This window comes from Takifugu rubripes, chromosome 14 (assembly GCF_901000725.2).
Source record: "Takifugu rubripes chromosome 14, fTakRub1.2, whole genome shotgun sequence".
Classification (NCBI taxonomy): Eukaryota; Metazoa; Chordata; class Actinopteri; order Tetraodontiformes; family Tetraodontidae; genus Takifugu; species Takifugu rubripes.
Genome location: NC_042298.1, coordinates 14,182,169 through 14,200,500, shown reverse-complemented (window position 1 = coordinate 14,200,500; position 18,332 = coordinate 14,182,169). Strand labels below are relative to the sequence as shown.

At 44.4% G+C, this 18,332-nt stretch overlaps 1 protein-coding gene across 2 annotated transcripts; it reads left to right on the top strand.

Moving 5' to 3' along the window:
• Positions 1-1,153: 1,153 nt before the first annotated feature.
• On the top strand, positions 1,154-10,497 carry fgf24 (fibroblast growth factor 24). Of its 2 annotated transcripts, none has more exons than XM_011610991.2 (5): positions 1,154-1,856; positions 2,036-2,069; positions 5,741-5,909; positions 7,982-8,088; positions 8,727-10,497. In XM_011610991.2, the coding sequence occupies exons 1-5, from the start codon at positions 1,825-1,827 to the stop codon at positions 9,003-9,005; spliced, it is 621 nt and encodes a 206-aa protein (XP_011609293.1). In that variant the 5' UTR covers positions 1,154-1,824; the 3' UTR covers positions 9,006-10,497. The 2 variants fall into 2 exon arrangements, with proteins under 2 accessions (XP_011609293.1, XP_003970710.1); XM_003970661.3 differs by having other exon boundaries at positions 5,741-5,918.
• Positions 10,498-18,332: the final 7,835 nt, after the last annotated feature.

Genomic DNA, 18,332 nt, shown 5'->3' with positions numbered 1-18,332 from the left:
TCATCCTGCCCTGCATGAATCAGGTGTCAGGTGGACTCAGAAGTATTCCTCTCAGGGGAGCTAATGGAAACCCTATTTGATCATCAGCAGAGTCTATAATTAGTGTTTGCTCTGTTTTTGATGCGATTTCCCTCCCTTAGGCAGACAAATTAGTCATTAAAATTACATTACACACTGGTTGTATAACAGGGATCATTAAAGCGCTCTGTGGTTGACAGGATCAAACCTTTATTGTTAGGCAGGCAGCCATGAATCACATCTTAAACCCACATCAACCAGCTTCATCCACTATTGTACTGAAGTACAAATCACATTGTGGTCTGATGTGTCAGTATAAATCACAAACACTTGGAAATAAAAACAAATTAATTTTCCAGATATTTGTTGTCTTTATTTCACTGTCTATTAGCCAAACACTCCCTTTAATTTCCACTCCAATCCCTACAGGAGACGCTTTGAAATTACCAGAATGGGAAGTTATGTATGTAATCATTTAGAATGATTTTAAATATGAATGGAAGAGGAATGCTGAGGATCCTGTTTTAATGGGACAATAAAGGCCAACCACAAAGGTTTTCTTTTTCTTTAATGGCAGCAGGGATGTGGGCTCACTTTACTACTGGCAGCTCATAAACACATTCGCACCTCTTTCATTTAAATGCGGGATAAGTAATAGCACATTAATGAATAAACTCGAGTTCGGCAGCAACCTGCATTTGAATGCTGTCTGGCAGAGCCGAGGCCAATCCACAAAGTAACAGCAGCTAAAAATGCAGCAACAGGGCAGAGCAGCAGTTTCTGGGGCTCCTCGAGCGGGGCTCATTTTCTCTGACGCTTCACAGAGATTTTTTTTTTTTTTTTAATTATTACGGAAGGTGAAATGATTGTGGGTGCGTTAAAGGGAAACAGTCACATGGGACTCTGCGACAAATTAGCCCAACTAATGGAGTTTGTTTGTCTGTAATTGAATAGAAATAATTCAATTGATTAATACGATCAACGCAATCCTCTGCGCAGCGCTTTGCCCGCCGACAGAAAAAACACATGGAAAGCTGATGTTCTCTCCGAGATTACCCTATCAGGTGCAAACCGCTGACATGTTTCCACCCACCAACAACAAAAAAGCCTCTCTGTGCCCAAATCTGAAGCCGCAGACGCACAAACACCACTGACAGGCACTGCTGCGCCATCAGCAGCCCCTCAGCCTCTCCAGGGATCTGCTGCGTTTTCAACGTTTGCTTGAAAAGATTTAACTTTGGGACTTGGATACAGTTTCACACTTTCAGTGGTTCTCTGTGCTCGGTGGAAGAACCTGATTTTATTTTTCACCGCAGCACTTAGAAAATGAGCCGTGCAAGGTGTCGGAGTCCCCCGCAGGTATCCGGACGGAGTTGAGGGACCTCTGCAGCGGCAGGATTGGCTCTCGGTGCGCACAACTCGGAGGATATTTTTCCGAGAGGGGACCCTTCCTCGGTGTTTGATTCTGTATCATTTCCACACTTGGCACTGGTTTTCGGAGACGCCGGGGGGATTTCGGGGAGCGGAGGAGACTGAGCAGAGCGAGAGAAAAGTAGAAAAACCTTGTGGATACTTTCGCCCCCAACAAGGAAGCACCTAATGTTGTTCACCGCGACTCCCCTGCTGTTCTCCAGTGAATTATCTTCAAACTGGGATTCAGTCTTCTTACACTCGGAGCGTGCGTAAAGGACGCACAGCGAAACGAAGGCGAAGGAGACGAGAGAGTGAGAGAGGTGGGCGATTTCGCCAAACCTTTCCCGAATCTCTGGAAGCAGGTGTATTTCAGGTGTATTTCTGCAAGCCAAGATGTATCTGCTGCCTTCGAGGCTCATATACGTGTAAGTGTTCCACAACTTTTTCGTTTGCATGCAATCTCAGACATTCTTGCCAACAGAAGTCGCCAAAAGCTTCATATTTGTGCGTTGCTTTAATCCAGGTAGGCTGCGTTGGTTCTTCGTGTAATTGCTTGTGTGATTCACTGCCCTCCTCTCTCTCTTCTTTCTTTCTCTCCACTCAGGTCTTTACATTTTCTGGTACTCTTACAGCTTCAGGTACGTGTCATCTCACTTTCAGTTGAATATTAATGCATTTTGATTTTTTCCCTTTAGAATATTATTTAAATATAGGATATTTCAACAGCGTCTGATTTATTTCCCTAAACATTCGTGGTTGTTCTTCCAAAGATTTTGAAATATGTTTATTAGCAAAACAGTGAACTAAAATTAAACGGAGACGCAGCAAAATGAAACAAAACTGCATTCCAATATTGCACATGTGAAATATGCTCACAGTTAAAAAGGCAATTAAAGGAATTATTTTACTGAAATATGCAGGTATGTCGCAGCCTAAACATATGAGATATTCCCAATAAATGTACACTACGATTCATACAAACACGGGGAGAATTATTCCAATATTCTTTCACAGACCGGTTTTCCTCCCTTTAATGTGGAGTTCTGGTAGCAGGTTGGGTATTTTACAGCAGAGTTGCTGTAATAAATATTTGCAGTTAATTCCCGGAGCAGATGGGCTCGTTTGGCGCTCGTTGCCTGCACTTTTTTACTGGTTGCGTCTCACTTTGAAGCGTAATGATTTGCAGGCATCCACTCGCCTAATTGCGCGCAGTGATTTCGATGAGGGCGCGCTCCACCTATCATCTGATCAGTTTTTATTGAGCTGACGTGACCGGATCATCAGGTGGCGTGAAAATCCATGTGGATGTCTCCTTAAATACTCAAACTGGCATTCTCTAATAAGTGGAATGTCAAAAAGCATTTATGCACAAACCCTTTGGGTGGAAAGTTTGCTAACCTGCAAATAAAAACACAATTTATTGCGCCAAAAGCAGCTCTCAAATTCAAAATCAGCAGGGTTGTTTGGGTCCTTTGTCTCCTGTAAATCTGAGCATGGAAGCTCTCCTCACATGAGCTGTGCTGATGAATCATATTTTGTGATGTCTGCTCTCTATGTGATTGGCATGTTTGTTGTGGTTTAGCGGAAGAGTCAGATTAGATAAAGGCATTTTATCAAACCAATGAAATGGCTGCTTGAGTGCTTTCAGGCTGATGATCAAAGGCGATAAAGGGAAAAGCAGGAATAATGTCCTCCTGTCACTCCTCTTCTCCGAGCTGCTGGCCCTCTGTGCTACCCGCCGCTAATGGCTCTTGCATGTCATACTGCGGTCGTGATTTCACAAGGAAAAACAACAGCAGTAACCACAGCCGGAGGTTCACTTTGAATGCACTGCCAAAATACGGGAACAGGCCTCGCCACATTGGCGTGCGTGTGTGTGCAAGGCCCCCGTCTGAGTGTGTGTCTGTGAAGCAGATAGCAAGGTGTATCTAAGATGGATGCGACAACTCGGCTTCCTGGGTGAAGACGGGTGCCAGACTTTTGAAGTTTCAACCATATCCGTTTTCATGCCGCGTCTTTGAAGAACGGAGACGGTGGGATAAAAAAAGCTGTTGTCACTAGCGTTCACCTCAGCCATGTGCTTAGGCTTGCCTTTCCCTTGATGCAAAGTGCGACTGTCTACCCAACACACCTCTGTATTTGTTTAGAGATGGGGAGATTTGGGATAAATCCAACAGCAGCCCACTTAGGCCGCGTTTTGTTGGCACGTTGGCGCTTTGATCGCTCGTCGGTGTCGACAGATTTGTTTTCGAGGGAGATGTGACAACAGACGATGTTTGAATAGACGCATCCTTCTGTTGTGTGTCCTTCAGTTTAAACACTGGGATGAATGTTGAGTTAACTTTAGACTTGAAATACTTTTGGCTGCCAACATTTGCATCGTTCCCACTGTGGAGATCACCCGTCGGTCAGGCGCTGGCAACAAACTTCCTGGGCAAAAAGTCTCAACTTGGAGCCCGGCCCTCCAGGATCTTGGTGCCATTACAAAGGCGTGCGCATCCCAGCAGTGTGATTTTAAAGAAATGGAGGACTTCCTGTGCTAAACCAAGGTATTCATGGAGCACGACAAAATCATCAATGATGAGTTGCTACGACGGGCTCTTTGCATTTAAGCCTCTTTTTTCTGCTTGAATTGTTGATGCTTCAGGTTCCTGCAGTACGTCTTTGTTCTATCAGAAGCAGGAACACCTCAGATATGTCCTCCATGCCATCGTGCATGGAAGCTTCTGTGTGCACTCCTCAGTTTTCACTGTACACGTGGCCTCTACACCAGTTATGAGGCGCTAAAGTTGTGGAGTGTCTGGTGTTACTGTGCCAGGGCCTTCAGGTATTCAGCCAGAACATCTTGAGATATTATACCAGTGTGTCACATATATGTGGTGGCCATGGACGGTTGCGTTAGGATTCATCCATAAAGTCGTAACAGAAGGAGACGGCGTTCCGTTATCCAGCCTGCACTTTCTCTGAAGTGCCAGTTGCCAAAAGTAATATTATAGGCGTGTTTCCTAAATGTCAAGATACAGAAGCTGTGTCCCAGTTCAGGGGATGGATCCTCCAAGGTCCACATTTCTCACGCAGATATGTCATAACGAGCCAACGAGCCAACAAAAACTGTCTGATTTTACAGTTTACCGGGCATCTGAAGGTTCTAGTTAAAAACCTGGAAAAAGCTGTCCAAACTGACTATCAGCTTTGATTTTCAGGAGGTTAAATCATCTCTTTTGGGGGATGGTGTGCAGGGCCTGAAGGTTCATTGGCAGTGTTCTTCAAAGGATTTAAGTGCCTGAATTAGTGCATCATTGTTACAGCACCTGGTTGATAAAGACCACATTACAGACCCGGCAAGGTTTGCAACAAGTTGCGCATTTTCTTTAACTCCCTGAGTTTAAGGAATGGCTCTTCTGGAGCAGAAAATTCCCATAATGCTTGTCATTAATTTACTGAAGTCAGAAGAACAAGAACTCAGGGTATGTAATGTGTATATAATTAGCCACCTGAGAGCAGCCACATAAAAAGCCATTACTGTGCAATTACCACGCCGTACAGCTGCAGAAACGGGATCTCAGTGTGACGCGAGATTCCAGGGCTTCTGAAAGTATACCTTTCCTCTCGCTCTTTCACATGTTCGTGTGACACATTAGGTCTTCGGACACGCCGTTCACCGTTTCCGCTGTTTTTATGTCAGGTCTAAGGTGACTCGTAAACAGCAGGTTAGCAAACCCTGGAAGGTGGCTTTGGACAATATGATCAGAACGTCCTGTTTTTGGTGCTTTTCTACTTTTAGTCATGTTTTCCGACTGCCGGGCTTCCTAATTTATGGACCCCACTTGGCCCGGGGCAGGTATTTGTTTGATGATAGTGCAACAGGTCTGGATGCTTCAGGTGTATAATTGCTAGTGGCTTGAGGAAATGGAGCACAGGTCTCCCAGTTGCCTGCAGCACACCGTTTCTGTGCAAGCAAAGAGAGATTGTTGTGGCTTTGCACTTGTTCTGGGTTGTTGCCCCCCCCCCCCCCCCATCTCGCTGAAACTATGATCTAATTAGCACATCTTGCAGGAGACTTATCAGCTTGTAAATACAATGTGTCTAAATGTGCTTGTTAAAAGCAAGAAGAAAAACATGAAGTACCAAAAGCACCAGGTTTTGTTTAAGCCGCTGAAGCACCGTCTTTCGGAAACCGCTCCGATAAAAAAAAAAAGCAACTGCATATGTCACTATCAACACCTGTGCTGTCCTAATCTTTAACCATCTGTCTTTTCCTCTTTTCTGGATTTTTTTCTGCCTCTGTTTCCTCCCACCTCCCCGACAGGAGGCCCAGCAGAGCTCTGCTGATTTCAGGTTTTACATCGAGAACCACACGAAGAACCCGGACGAACTGAGCAGGAAGCAGGTTCGGATCTACCAGCTCTACAGCAGGACCACGGGGAAGCACGTACAGATCTTAGGCAAGAATATCAACGCCAATGGAGATGATGGGGGCAAGTATGGTATGGGAGAACTCCTGTGCATCTCACCTGACACTTACGTATAGTTTGGCTGCAGCAGGGTGAGGAAACGCTCACTCTTGCTTTTATTCCTGTTCGTTTAGAGGTGTTTTTGAGGTCACATACTTGACCTTAGGAGCAGGACGTTCGTTTCAGGAGCCACAGGCTGCTTGGCTGGCATAACAGTTAATGGCGTTTTTTTTACATTTAACGTGGCCTTGGGACAAACCAGGGTTGGATGCATCCTGGTAGTAGTTTGTGCTAACTTGAAGGTGGCAAATTCCACTCCGGTTTTACGCTTCCGCCAACTTCTGCGCTCCCTTTGCTTTCTGCGCCGACTTGTTCAGAAATTCGAATCCAAGCAAACTTGGCGGGTGAGTAAATTGATGGTCAGTGGAGCCCTTTGATGCCACGGCGCAAACACCAGCGAGCGGTACTGGGGGCTGTGCTTTCCTGAAGATATTTTGCTCATAACAGCTGACTCACGACTTGAAAATTGCCGGTCTCGAATACCTCTGAGTCGAAATGTGTTCAGTCGCAGATGCGCCGAGGCGAAGTTTCCTTGCTGCTTGTTAGAGCTTGAGTGGAAGCAGATCCAGTTTTTCCCATGAGGCCTTGCCAATTCTATCCTCTGCCCCTCCTCCCACCTTTCCTGCCTCCCTCTTCCTCCCCCTCCTCCCCATCCAGCTGCAGTACCTGGCACCTGTGAACTCCTTTGCACTCGCTAATAATGCTAAGGAAGAGCCTCTCCTCACTCTAATCCACTGTCAGTCGGCGAAGCTTCGCATCAGAAGGTCACAAGGTGGCACATGGGAAATATATTGCTTTAGTGTAGAGCTTCCTGACCTTTAAAGTTCACACAGTGCAGCCAAGCATGAGTGTTATCATTCTTTGAATGCGTTACTCCAGCATATGTATTAATCTAATGGACAAGAACAGTCCATCCAAAATGATGCCTGTTGATTCTGGGTCTCTCTAAAGGCTTTTAACATGATAAACTCTGTAATTTAGACCCAGAACTGCAGAATTCTCGGCTTTTTTGCACCTCCCACGTTTTACCTCCGACAACACAGATGAAGTAGGCTGTGTTTTCATGTATATAAGTTTAAATAATGGCAGAATAATTCAAGGTGCGCTGTTTGAGTGAGGGCATATGTCGGAGGATGAACCAATTCGATTATGAACTGGAGCCAGATTGACGCACGAATCAGGTTGCGATTCAAAAACTCGCTACTTAAATCAAGGTGGAAGGAGATTAAATAATGAAATTGCCTGATGCGTTCGATGATAAGAGCGCTCCTCAACAGTGAGGAAAGCATCTTAACCTGGATTTTTGGTTGCAACGCTGCCTCCACCAGTTCTGGCGGTACTGCAGGACAGCGCGTATGAACACTGACAAAACTATTTTTTCCGCTTAAGAAGTGCTTGTCTTTAGTTCCCCAACATGAGTAGGAGGTCCTCAGAATTACCTCCGAGACAGGCTTTCCTTCCCACTTTTCTCCTGTTGTTGGATTTAAGGGTGGTGGAGAGAAAGAGGAGGAGAAGGAGGAGGGTAGTTACTTCTGCCCTCGAGCCCGTCCCATCCCCTTTTTCCCCTCTGTTCCCTTGAGCGCTACTGAATGGCCCTGTGTGTTAAACAAATGGATCATCTTAACTTTTTGATTGAGTGAGCACAGACTAAAGGGAACTTGAAACCTAATCCCAAGGGGCACATAACCGCTTCACAAATGTTTGGCAGATCTCTTTGCTGGTTGAGGGGTGAGCAAAGACAAAGGTGACCTTACCGGGGTTAACATTTAGGATGGGTGGTGGTGGTGAAGGCTGGAGGAATAAAAGAGGCGGCAGGATGCGCCTTGAAAGTGGATTATTGCTGTGTCAGAGCAAAGCGACAGTGCCATTGTTGTTTTAATACACTAGAGCTATTGGTATGCTAATAAAGTTGTGTTTACCTTATGAATTGATATTTGAAATGTTTAGCATCACAGACTTTAAAGTTTTGAGATGATCCAACCAGATTCAGCCACGCGTGCTGAAAACTAAAAACTGACCCTTATTTTCCTTTGCAGCTCTCCTTGTTGTGGAGACGGAAACATTCGGGAGCCACATCAGAATAAAAGGAAAAGAGAGCGATCATTACATTTGCATGAACAAGAAGGGAAAAATTGTCGGAAGGGTGAGTGCATTTTGGTCGCTGCTTCCCAATATGAAAAATTAAAAGAGACCCTTTAATCCAGGCTGAGGTGAACCCAGCCACAGATCTGCTTTTCCCTGCTGTTTTTGTACACCCTAACAAAACCCCTTTGATAACTCGCAGCCCTTCTTCCATTACGTAATCAGCCTACTCCTTTGACACTCGATCAGTCAATTACTGACTGCAATCACCACAATGCATTGAGAGACTAATGGTCACTTAGGAGGAATGCCACTGCAATTATATCACTTGGTCCCACCAGGTGGCCCCGAGTGTGGGATGGCTGCGTGTGATTCCCCAGAGGAAAATGTACACGAGCGATTTGTTGTTGGTGATAATTACACTGTGGAAATTCACACATTTTCAATCTCAGTCATCTTTTAACAACGCTAACTCCAACTAAATCACTCTTATTGTGGAACAAAATGGGATTCTCTAAAGGAATTCAATTTCAAATGAAAGCTAGCTCTACTGTGAGCGAAGCTAACAGGGAAACAGTACTGGTTTGAACTGGTGATGCTGGTTGAACTTGGCAATTAAAACATAATTCTAAAGTCAAAGAACAATACAAGATCATTTCCATGTTAATAATTCCAGTTCTGCTGTTCTTTCATTTTTAGCCCGATGGGAGGAAGCAAGAGTGCGTCTTTGTTGAGGAATTCCTGGAGAACAACTACACGGCTCTGGTGTCGGCCAAGTACAAAGGCTGGTACCTGGGGTTCAACAGGAAGGGATGGCCCAAGAAAGGTTCACGGACCACGCAGAAGCAGCAGGAAGTTCACTTCATGAAGCGCCAACCCAAGGGCCGGGTGGACCCGCTGGAGGAGTTTCGCTTCACGCCTGTAACTAAGCGGACACGAAGGGCCCGGCGGTTAAAAGCCAACTCCAAGAGGAACTGAGGGACTAGTGGGACAGCACTAAATTAAACTGTATCTGCAAACCTGCCGTCGTCTTAAAAGTGAATCACCCTAAAGACGTCACTTCTGTAAAGAGACAGAACGACGGAAGAGTCAAAGATGTTTTATTTTTGTATTTCAGGAGGAGTATTTCCCAACTCTTGGATTCCTCTGGGTTGATGTCATCGTGCTAACGTGTCTGTCATGTTATTTATACTGGATTAACTAAAGGACCTCTGAAAGAATTTCTGTCGCCTTCGTCGACATCCGCGTCTGAACTGCGGTGCTGAAGGCACGCTTTTCTTTGACAATGAGGGCTGAAGCGAGAGCTGACGCAATGTTATAAAAATCAGCCAACTAGAGATTTATTGGAATACCTGTCGGTTTTTGTTTGTGTTTCCCTTCACGACACAGGATCCCATACTTTCCACTGGAATCAGACACCATGGAGATAAAACGGCGAGAGAGAGAGCGAGTAAGAGAGAGAGAGAGAGAGAGCGAGCGAGCGAGGTGGCGGCCTGCAGGTGACGCCGCGACCGCCAGGGATAACTGTAGCTTTGAGTGCAATATTTTTACAGGTCTCTCCCTTTCTCTTCCTCCTTGTTTTCACCCCCCCCACACACATCTCTCAACCTCGGCTTCTCTCGCGGCTCCAGGAATGTGCTGAACCCTCGGAGTGTTGTGTGTGATTTCCTTGACATTTCCATGCAGCCTGTGATTCAGCTAAAACACAACATGCTTTGACTAGTCAGGCACCAGCCCCGGCTTTAGTCTTGTTAAAACACACGAAATGCACCCGTGAAGATACACCAGCGCAATCTCTGGTGATTTCTTGGGGTGTGGATGTTGTCCCCTGACCTTTGGACCCCCCTTTTGGACAGTTCTTCCTCACGTGTGTTCAAGCAATTCCAGGAAACGGATTCTCTTGAGTGTGAACTAGTTATGATATTTGAAGACTTCCTCTACCTCCTTTGTTCTTTTGCTTTTATTGGATCTCTTTTTGGTTGATCTCTATCTGTGGTAATCTCAAGCCCATCTGGGCTCTTCTCATTTTCACTGTCCAAAATCCTGTCGCCTCTAGTTTTTGCTCTCACTGGATGAAAGTGTCAAACGGCTCGTCTGGGGAAATGCAGGAGTACTGTAGCCCGAAGCAACTTTAAACACTTTATAGACCCACGGCTCCTCAGACGAGACGGACGACCCCGGCAGGGACGTTTTCAGCAGTGGCGTCTGAATCCCAGAGCGGAACGTCCCATTCCCAGTCCCACCAGCCCTCTGTTCCTCACCGTAGTATCTATTCACCTGCCAAGCTGGCAGGCTTTTTGTATGAGTTGCTACTAACAACATGACACATTTATGATTTTTTTTTAAAAAAACAACAAAACAAATGTAAGCAAAAATAATTTTATGACTATTATTAAGATATTTATTGCCTCCCTTTGTAAATAAAATGTGAGTTTTATTTGACCTCTGTTAATAAAATGAGGACTATATTTTAAAGAAAGCCCTATTTTATGTCTTTATTGCACCGTGGAGGAGGGTAAAAGCCTTCTTTTGTGAAAGCCTGAACTGGAATTTTATGATGTGGACACAGAATATCACGCTGCCTAAAAGAGAAATGCTGCAGGTAGCCTTTGGTACATTCCTTTCTCTACATACTGCCAAGGTATGCATTTTTATATACAAACCCAAAGTGTGAGGGCTACTTTTAAGGTCAGGGCTTTTTAAATTGAGACAAGGAGATTGCAACGTGACTGAAGGCTTGTGTCACTGCTGAGATATTCATGACATAGTTATAAAAATAACATTATGCTGTACAACATGTATTAACTCAGTGCCAGAAGCTGTGGTGCATCAACCCAGAAATGACATTATATGATAAGTGAGAAGGGTTTGAGCTTTATAACAAATAATTAGTGTATGTTTAATCAAAAAGGCTACTAACCTTTAGCTTTGAGGTTTCTAATGTCTGTCAGCGGCCTCCATTTCTGAGGTGATGATGACGACACTATTTCACCACCATGTTTGGTTGTTTTTATTGTTTACTTTCTATATTACAGCCACCGTTTTACTTTAGGACCTTTTCAATTATTTCCTTGAGTTTTTGACCTGGTGAATGTTCTGTTATGTGTTATAAGGTCAGATGTGATTGAAGATATATACATATGTACATTTAAAATCAGTTTAATTTATTTTGTCTTTCATCGTGATGAAATTATATAATCAGAAGTAATTTCAATACCATTTTTTTTTAGTCTTAAAAATAAAAAGTGAAGCAGTCATCTAAAAAAAATTCCAGCAGCTATTGGATCGAACATCGTCTAAAAGCATCCAAAGAATGTAGAATAGCATGTCTCATGATGCTGTGTGCAGGAATGATGTTTACAGTAACCGTCAGACTGAAAGATGGCAGCTTTGAGGGAGAAAAAAATACTTTTGTTTAAATTCCCAGCAACGCTATCAGCCCACCTCCTCCACTCTGCTCCTCACCGGGATACCTACAGCCCCGGAGATGCACTATTACCACAAACATCAACTTCATCTCACCGTCCTTCAGCTGCTCATCATCTCATGGGCACAAGAAAACTGAGCTTACGGAGAAAAACAAGCAAATATTGGGAATTACGAGAAATGAAATGTAAGCGTCATGCTATTTTGATGACTTCACAGCCAACATCTGAAGACAAACAACCTCACATTAGACTCGGTTGTGTGTTTAAAGAAAAATAAATGTTTTAGTAAAGCAATCTAGAATTCTCCAGTTAAAATCCAGAGATAATTCTGACCATTTTTAAAATTCCTTCCGAAGTTCTGCGAGTTTAAATCAGTAGGGTCCTTGTGGAGGAATTGCAGTTTTAGAAAGCTTTGTTATTTTTTTTTTTCCACACCCACATACTTCAAACTTGACCAAGCACAGCCAAACAGCATATCGGCATTTAAAAGAGCGCCAATGGCTTCGGAGCGTTCGCAACAAGGAGAAGACATTTTTGCATAAGCCTCCCGCTAGGCTTTTCTCTGAGACGACCTTTGATCAGTGGAGGCTAGATGGTCTTGGAACTGGACCAATAACTTCAAAATGAAACATAGAATTCCCTTTTTGCAAAGGCCAGCCCCCTTTCACAGGAGGTGGAATCTTTAAATGCAGCTCTGCTTGCCAAGTAGTTTCTATTCTATTATTAGAAAAATCTCAGAGTCCTGAAGCCATTCACAATGGTTACAGTATGACCAGCAACCAGCATCAATTCAAAGAAAAACTCTGCGGCTTCAAAGACAAATTTTGGTGAAATGACCAAAATTGGTTATTTGGCCAGAGGATCAGCAACCGCACACTTAGCAATTAGCCCTGTCAACAGAAAAGTGCTCTGTGTGAGGCATAAAACACGTTTTGTCTCTCACAATATTACTGAAATTGTCCGTCAGTTTTGGTGAAAAACAAATCTCAAATGCCAAATAAAACAAGACTTTGAGGTGCTTCTCGTGTCATTAAAGGCAGTTTCACATCACATCAATTGCTGTCAAAACAGGCTTTCTGCTCCCACCCGTCTCATTCATGCTAGAATGCTAAACCACAGCCGACCAGTCGCCTCCCAGGACTGAAATCCGCCGGGGCAACGCTGCGATTCTGTGTTTTTGTACATGCGGCTGAGTCGTGTTTTCCCAGCGTTCCTCATCATGAAGTTTCTGCCGAGCCAGAACTTTTCTGACTTCTCCACAGCACAATTCTCCCAGAAGGCCAAACGTAAGGTAAGTGTTGGCCTTGTTTCCATTTTCATATCAAAACTGAATAAATGCGATGGCATCTTCAGATCGGCGTGAAACTCAACGTCGCCGTCGTGTTTTTCCAGGCCAAAGTACCGTAGAACCACAGTGGAGAAACATTCAGGCTAATATCAACAGAAGAAATGGGCAGACAAATCACTCAAACTCAGAATTGATCCAGCTTCCACCGTAAGTTATGAAAACACATTTAGAGGTCCTTGGATAATATGAACTGGGTCATTATTCACAACACTGGGGCCAAACCAAAAAAACATCCCTCTTTAGCACTAATTTAATTTATGATTTTATGCATTGTTTAGAGAATATCTCCATCTGTACACTATGCATTGACACCTCGTGTAAATGTTGCACATTTGGAAGCTGTTTCCACAACAAAATTCCAAAAGGTGGATGTGGATGATACTTAGCGATGGTTTTGGGAAGGACTCCAATTTTATGTGACGCTAGACATTTCTCTTTGGAATTCAGTTGTTTTTCTCCCATAATAAGTAGATATTAAAAGCCACAGCGTGTGTATGTGTGAGAAAGACATGGACTCCAGGATGCAAATAAAGTGAGGAAAAGGTTGTTGCCCTTTACCTGCTGCAATGCAGGGTGTTGAGGGAACAACCAGCGTCGCAGCAGACATCAAAAACTTCGTCTTCTTTTCCATGCACACACAGAGAGGCTGAGCTCGTCCCAGCAGCAACAGATGCCAGGTGACACAGCTCATTAACTTCTCCTTTCTGCCATTCTTTGGGCTCCTCATTGTCTTGAGATATGAGATGAGCCTTTGTTGAGAGTTTTGCCCCCTTTTCTCTCAGGCCCATAATTAGTGCTTTGCGCTGGGCGTACTTTCTCACAGGGCTACGACACAATTAATCAGCACTTTCCCACCAATTGGCTGGAGCCGCTTGATTCTATCAAGGCCAAATTTTTAAGTTGTGACGCCTTTTTCCAGTAATGTGGGGACACAGTGATGATTTTTAAGCCTCATCGCTGGTTGCAAAAACCCAGAGATATTGTTTTTAACTACCTTCCACACTTCAATCTTCATCAAAAGTGTGGATTTCTGCCTGACTGGAGCTCCAACTACTAAATCCATGTGTGTTATTATTCACGTATTACAGAGAATAAAGTTGGCGAACCAGAAAATTACCTTATTTTGGTTAGATGATGAAAAACTGAAATTCCAACAAGGACTGTGTTAACATTAAATTAAATTAATTGAAAATGATGACACACATTTAACAAGTAGGGTAAAGACAAAATATTTCTGATAAATGAATAGAAGAGTCAGTATCATTTTACAGTTGTTTTTTTCACGTTTATGCAAAACTTCTTAACTGCAGAGCAGAAATCATTAAATGGGAGTGAGGGGTCGATTTGAATCATTTACATACATAAAAGCTTGTGCTGTTATCTGAGGGGATGAAGAGCAGGAGGAAACTGTAAAAACCCCAAACACCCATGCGGACCTTTCACCTGGGGTCGAAACACACGTCCTCTGCTGCTAATCTGACATATGTTTTCATGAGCCAAGACAAGCAACCCTGCCATGGTGGCCGCTCTCCAAAACTAATGATGTCAAGTGATTCCCTCCAACAGACTCCCTTTTAAAACCCAGTGAAAGAGGCAGAGAGGGAGGGAAGAGAGGGGTCCAGTGACGGGATGCTGTCAAAGTGGAGCGGAGCAAGGCAGATTATAGCAAAGAAGACACGTCAGACGACCCCGTTTGGTCGATAAAACCCTCAATATGGTGCATCTCAAAGGTCCCACCATCTCCTTCCTGTGCCAAATGTAACCCCTCGCCACCATCGTATCATTGTACAAGAAGAAAAGGGCTCATTTTTTATTTACGTCATTGTCATTGCATTTAATTGCTGTCCTGGATTCCCTGCTGCAGTATAGGATGAGTCTGAGACGATTACTCAAAGTAATGGAGCATAATGATGTCTCAGAATGGCCCCTGAATCTCAGGTCAGGGGTTGGACAATGTGAACATTCAGCTACTTAGCTTCCTTTGCAACTTTGTGACAAAATCTGTTTGCCCAACACCAATTAAGATGCCTCTCTGTACGCTCTGGTCAATGGGTTTGACGGAGGGGGTCATCCAACGAGTTGACATGTCCCTGAGCACGAACAAGCTGGCCTGTGTCCTTGCCTCAATAATTGGTGTCCCTTGCAACGTGCCGCTTCCCAGGGCTGTCCTTTGTGTCCCCATGGCAATCCTAAATGAGGGGAGTCAGGGCTTTAATGGGACTCCTGTTAGTTTTAAACAAACACAGGGTGACCCCCTACTGTTCAGCATGTTGCATTGAACAGCTGGGAGTCCACAGGCCTCCTGCTTGGGAGCCGGCATCCCCCACAGAGGCCCGAGGCCCTCTGCCCACTCCCCCATTGTGCCACTGATGACATCCTCTCAGGAGTCCTGTGTTAATTCACACTGCTAGCGGCTATATCGGTGTTCTACTTTTCAGTGGCCTCATTGCAAGGTGTGGGGCTGGAGGAGAAACAGAGAGGCAGTATGTCACACAGTATCAGGATGGGATTGGCTACAAGAGGAGAACGTCCAGCAATTGTTTACAGTCTGGCCCTCACTGCAAAACTAGACTGAAACCAACCTAAACAGAGATGGAAAGCTGCCTCTTTCCATCAATCAGTATCTATTTTAGTCCTGCCTTTACCTGCCACCGGAGCGTTGCCTCCTTCATCAATTGGACGTCCGGTAGCACCAAATTTTTACTCATTCTATATACAACATGGTTCATAAGACCATGGTAAGAAGATCTAAAGGTGCTTTTCTATTCCACATTTCTTTAGAATCTCTAGATTGTAATCTATCACCAGTCAGTTCTGCTGATAATTTCTGGTATTATATTGCACATTACGTGCCTGTATTGAAATTGGTGTAGCTGTGTAAACATGTTAGACAGCAAACTTTAACAAAAACATTACTCCCATCACTCCCTCTGATACATTCCTGTAATATTTTCGCCAGACTGAGTTTTTAATAACGCTTGCAGAGAGACACGATAAATTCTGAATGTGATTTAAACGGCGTCTGTGTACAAAACCAACAAAAATCTCGAGTTCTCAGGTGCAGTTTGTCGACACGCAAAAAGAAGAGCGAGCGTGAGTGATGTGGAAAAGACTGCTGAGGTGGGAAGACGGGCCTCGCGAGTCTGTGCCAACATGTTCTCGCTCCCATCATGTTCAATACAGCTGCTGGATCATTGATTTCAAACTATGACACTCTGGTTCAACTCCCCAGGCGTCTTGCACGTGTGGGCGTCGAGGTAGCCAACGCCGGGGTGACTTTCAAAATAAAACTTCCTTCATTGAACCTCCAACAGAGCAGTTCGAGGTAGGAAATGCAGAGAACAGTGCAAATTGCCCGGTGAGAAATCTCATCTAAGCCGTGCTTAACCTGCACACGCTTCATTTTGCTTCTTTAAAACCAATTCAATTTCAGTATTTGTCGCTCCCTCATTTGCTGGGAAAGGACCATCGTAGCTCTGAATTCATTGAAAATGCAGCGAGGATTTGTCAATGGGGCTCTTGAGTGCCGTGTTGATGTTGTGTGGCTAATGTGTTTGCGCTGGCTGTGATAGAGGGGATTAACTCCTTTGTGGTGGTCTGCTGGGACCGCAGACTACTGGACTTTGAAAGCATACTTGTCAACTTACTCACGGGTAAATCAAAGCCTGTGAAAAATTGTTCCCTCAGCACCTAGTTGACTGGCTGACCTCTGTGTCGGAACAGGTACAAGCGCAAACACACACACGGAGCCTGTAGCTTGTGGTGTTTGTAGGGCAGCGGCGGGTCAAGGTGACGCCCAGCAGACTTCAAATAAATCTTCTGCAAGGGGATCGATCCAACAGCCAACATTAACCTGCCTCCCCTGGCAGGTCACTGAAGGATTTCTCTTATTACAGTTTGTTTTCATTAAAACTCCAACATGCATGAGAGATTTAAACTGCAGTTGTATGCCAACAGAACATCTTATGCTACAAGTGAAACCTCTAATCTAGAATGTTTAAGCCTCCATAAAAGTGCAAAGCCTTTTATTTTTTTTTAAAGTAAGCAAAAATGGATTCAGTTTGATTTAATTTAGAACTCTTTCATGTTAATATTAAACCTTATGTTAGATTTAGAGTTAAATTAAATCCTTGCAGTAGAAAGGAAGGCTAATCCGCATCACAATGTGCTCAGTTTCACTGGCTAACACTGGATACTGGTCGGTTCATGGATTTCTTTCATGCCTGCTGCCCCTTGTGCTCCAGTCATGGCCGAGCGCTGTTGCTCCAAGTTGCCACGATTGGCAGCGTCGCTACGTTTCATTACAGAGGTAACCCTAGCTGCTCATATCTCCGTTTCAACCTCACAGCCTCTCCTGGGAGCGAGTTGGGAAACAAAGGCGGCGGGATCCTTTGTGGGGTGCACGTAGGACGCTTCAGTTTACAGTAAACACAGCAGCGGGGCCGCCAGAGGTCACAGATGAGTGTTGGCGTGTCGGGGTGGGGGAATGCTGTCACCGTGCTTCCATGGAGTTAGCTTGCAGCTAATTATGTTAGTTCAGGGATGCATTTCTATAGAGACTTTTCAAATGTAACTTCCACAATCACACATCTAAAAAGATGTGATTTTACAGCAAGACGTCATATTTTATTTAGACATCTTAAAGAGTATGGCTCCATTTTCGTTCCATCCTGGTGAGGAGATGACAGGTTCCCCCACTCATCAGGAGCAGGAGCAGCCCACCTGGGACCTTCTCCCCCCTCTCCAGCTGGTGGCAATCAGCTGGGATGAGGTTTGTTCTTGGTTGTTGATCTTGCACAAGAGCTCTCAAACCCACCAGGATACAGTATGTTTAGTGGGTGAGGTAGTCAAATAGAGTCCCAATTCTGATTATTTTGTGTTTTGGGGCATTTTCCCCAATAATAGTTCTGGTTTACTGGTTAATTGCAGCCACCTGAAAGAACATCTGAAGTTTGGATCACCAGTCTAAGTTGTCTTTGCATGAAGTTCTCTTCCACAGTCCAAAGACACATTTAGGTCCATCACAAAAGGCCATTTTATTTATCCAGCATCTGTTAGAATCAACACAGGTGCCTCAACAAAACCTTGTGCAGTATGATATCTGGCTCAAATTGGGACGGGGGGAGAACCTTCGGCTGGTCAGATCTCAGTGTGGCGTGAGAGGGAAAGTTATGCGTTTGCATCTCCCTCTCCAAGAGAAGATTTCAGGCAGATCCTTTATCTTGGATATCGCAGCCAGCCAGCAGGTGGGGACGGAGGTCACTCGTTTTAAAGTCTGAGCGGACTTCCTCCGAAGGATTAGCGAGAACCAGCTGCAGGCTTTAATCTGCAGCACTTAATCCTCGCCGTGATCCAGTTTAGGTCGGTGACGTCTTAACGAGCCCTGGATTTATTTGAAGGAGATTCTTTTCAATCACTTATGTCAGTTTGTACAGTGATACTGGAGCCCACCGCATCCCATAATTATTTCCACTTCAACATGTTTCTTTTAATCAGAACTTGTACTGTTGCAGATATGTTTGATTGTTC

What these genes read in the sequence shown, in the direction of transcription:
- fgf24 (XM_003970661.3), top strand. Translation starts at nt 1,825, where the DNA reads ATGTATCTGCTGCCTTCGAGGCTCATATACGT. An exon ending in TGGTACTCTTACAGCTTCAG is followed by an intron (nt 2,070 to 5,740) that starts GTACGTGTCATC and finishes CCTCCCCGACAG; the next exon opens with GAGGCCCAGCAGAGCTCTGC. An exon ending in AGATGATGGGGGCAAGTATG is followed by an intron (nt 5,919 to 7,981) that starts GTATGGGAGAAC and finishes TTTCCTTTGCAG; the next exon opens with CTCTCCTTGTTGTGGAGACG.